The 2344-nt window shown below is 52.5% G+C and overlaps 1 protein-coding gene across 1 annotated transcript in view; it reads right to left on the bottom strand.

Annotated features, from left to right (window-relative positions):
- Positions 1 to 177: 177 nt before the first annotated feature.
- Positions 178 to 2344, bottom strand: part of LOC113217934 (ionotropic receptor 75a-like) — a 5927-nt gene continuing 3760 nt past the window's right edge. Inside the window, exons 2-4 of the mRNA XM_052274288.1 lie at positions 1469 to 1636; positions 553 to 863; positions 178 to 473 (exon numbers count right to left, since the gene is read on the bottom strand). Of these exons, the coding sequence (XP_052130248.1) occupies positions 178 to 473; positions 553 to 863; positions 1469 to 1636 (775 nt within the window). The remainder of the gene's footprint in view (positions 474 to 552; positions 864 to 1468; positions 1637 to 2344) is intronic.

The raw sequence follows: 2344 nt of genomic DNA, 5'->3' as shown, positions 1-2344 counted from the left end.
TATCGCATAGATCCCGCTTTGGTCTAGAATAGTAGGGGAGGGTCTACCAATGGCCGTGGTACCAAAAGGCTAGCCAGAGTTGAACGGCGAGCGCAGGGGTCCGCAGAGCGCCCCGGGAGCCGGGCGCCGCGCCGATCAGCCAACGCCTTCTAGCACAGCAGACGGCGTTCCGCTACGTCACGCCACGCAGAGATCTTCCTGTCCCCTCTCTGTAGTCTCTTGATCTATAGCATCGAAATCATTCCATTGCTCTAAAAAAATTACAGTGATGAAGTAAACGTTGTAGGGCATATTCTCGACGCCCACGGTCAGGCGAGACTTCCACACGTCTCGCAGTGTGCGGATAGAGCTGGACGAGCTCTGCAGCAGCACCACGATGGAGGCCGAGTAGCACGTATAGAGCAGCAGCACGGCGAGGAACAGCAGGAAGGTGACGATGCGCGACGCCACACCACGGGCCTCGACCGGCGAACCTGCGAGGAAAGGGGAGAGGTAGGACAGGACGGTCCGCAAGCTAGGCGCAACCAGCTTTCAAGTGGGGTCCTCCCTCACCCTGCTGGGCGATAGCGCCGAAGGCCAGCAGGAAGACGTCCGACAGCGAGGCGCGCAGCGGCTGCTTGTAGCCGCCCCTGCCCGCGCCCTGCGGCCGCCGCGCTACTCTCAGGCTGGCGTGAGAGTCACCCGTCCCGCCGCCGGCGCCGTCGCCGCTTTCCGAGTTCGGCTCGAGGTACAGTGCCAGGACGGCGAGGACGCAGCACAGCGCCACGAGGCTCAGCGCCGCGGCCCACAGCGAGTCAGGGAACGGCAACCAGAACACGTTGTCCGTGTAGGCCAGCGGCGGTTGGCGGAACACCGTCACGGCGCTGAATCACACCGGTCGCGAGAGAAGACCAATATTGAATGGGAAAGGCAAAAAATATCACCAGTCAAACAACGGTGTGAAATCACACCTTGAAAGGCATTAATGTTCTGAAGGTGTTCACGTTTTAGTTTTTACGAAATATTTTCTACTGAAGCAAACCAAGGTTTGTAGGACTAATATTTTCGCATTCAGCTCAAAATACCGCTTTGAACGAGCCTACATGTGATGTGTGTCTAAAGAATGGTGGAAGAAGTAACCGACCCTCAGGAATCTACTAAATGTCTTTCATTTGGGATTGGAACACTATCAGATATGGGCTTGATCGAAGCTGAATTTTGACCTGAATATGAAAATATAAGTTCTACAAACCTGGGTTTGCTTAATCAGGAAATATTTGGGAAAAACTAAAACGTTAACGCCTTTTGACTTTAACGAAGCTGGAAATGTGTTAATACACAGCTTTGGTTTACCAGTTTATTTGCAAAGTCATCTGAAAATTCCGTCCGTCTGTCCATTTGCCGTTCAGTGAGAAGTCGTGTTACTGAGGACGCTCTTTATTTCGTTTGTCACCGCATCTAAGGTCTAATGCGATCTTAGGCTGCGCACCGCATCGGGATGTTGATGCCCAGGTAGGTGATGGCCATCATCCGGAAGGCGACAGGCAGCATGACGGTGCCGCCAGTCTCCACCAGCCCGTTGAACAGGTCCCCCAGCAACCCGTCGTACTTTCCGTTACGGATGTAGCCGTGAGAGTTGGTGACGTGTAGCGAAATACTGAGGCAAACGAGAGAGACACGAGCCGGGAAAATCGTTGTCCACGTCACCGTCTCCTCGAGGGAGTGGGAATAAGGACATGAGCTAAACCCGGGTCTGAGCCTGGACACCTGTAGCCAAACCAATGCCCGACATGTGCACATCAAGAAGTGGCCTGGGTTCCAACTCGTCAGGCTGGGCAAATGTCGGGCTCATATCGGGTGCCAGTTCGGGCTCAAGTTATCCGGGCTGTTGTCCAGGTCAGCTCATGGCGTTAAACCCGAGGGACTCGCCTGTGAGAGGCAGTCCCGTTGCACTGCAGTGTGAAGCCTCCAGTGTACCTCACAGGCGCAGGCGCAAGGGTTACCCCCGAGGAAACATCCTTGCAAATTATACGTAGAAGTAAGTGCAGCAGCCCGTAGTTGCTGAGCTTTAGTCGTTAGTGTGCTAAAATTCTCAAATGTAACGGTTAAAGGAATATACAGTAGTAATAGTAATGTACATTGATGGAAGGCCAGGGAAGAACAGGAAAGGGGGGGAGGGGCACTGAAAAACTGAAAAATGACCAAAACAAGTTTGGTTTTAGACTTCCCGATGACATTTTTAGTTCTCAGTAATTGGAAGTGGGAGTGTGATGACTTTTGACTTCTACAAATGAATTGTGTTAGCAGATTCAACTTACAATGGAACAAACAGTAGGACAAACAAATATCGTATAACTCTGGGTAT

Source organism: Frankliniella occidentalis, unplaced genomic scaffold (assembly GCF_000697945.3).
Source record: "Frankliniella occidentalis isolate FOCC.00 unplaced genomic scaffold, Focc_3.1 Scaffold369, whole genome shotgun sequence".
NCBI classification, from domain to species: domain Eukaryota; kingdom Metazoa; phylum Arthropoda; class Insecta; order Thysanoptera; family Thripidae; genus Frankliniella; species Frankliniella occidentalis.
Note: the sequence above shows the minus strand (reverse complement) of the source record. Positions and strands in the feature narration are given on the sequence as shown.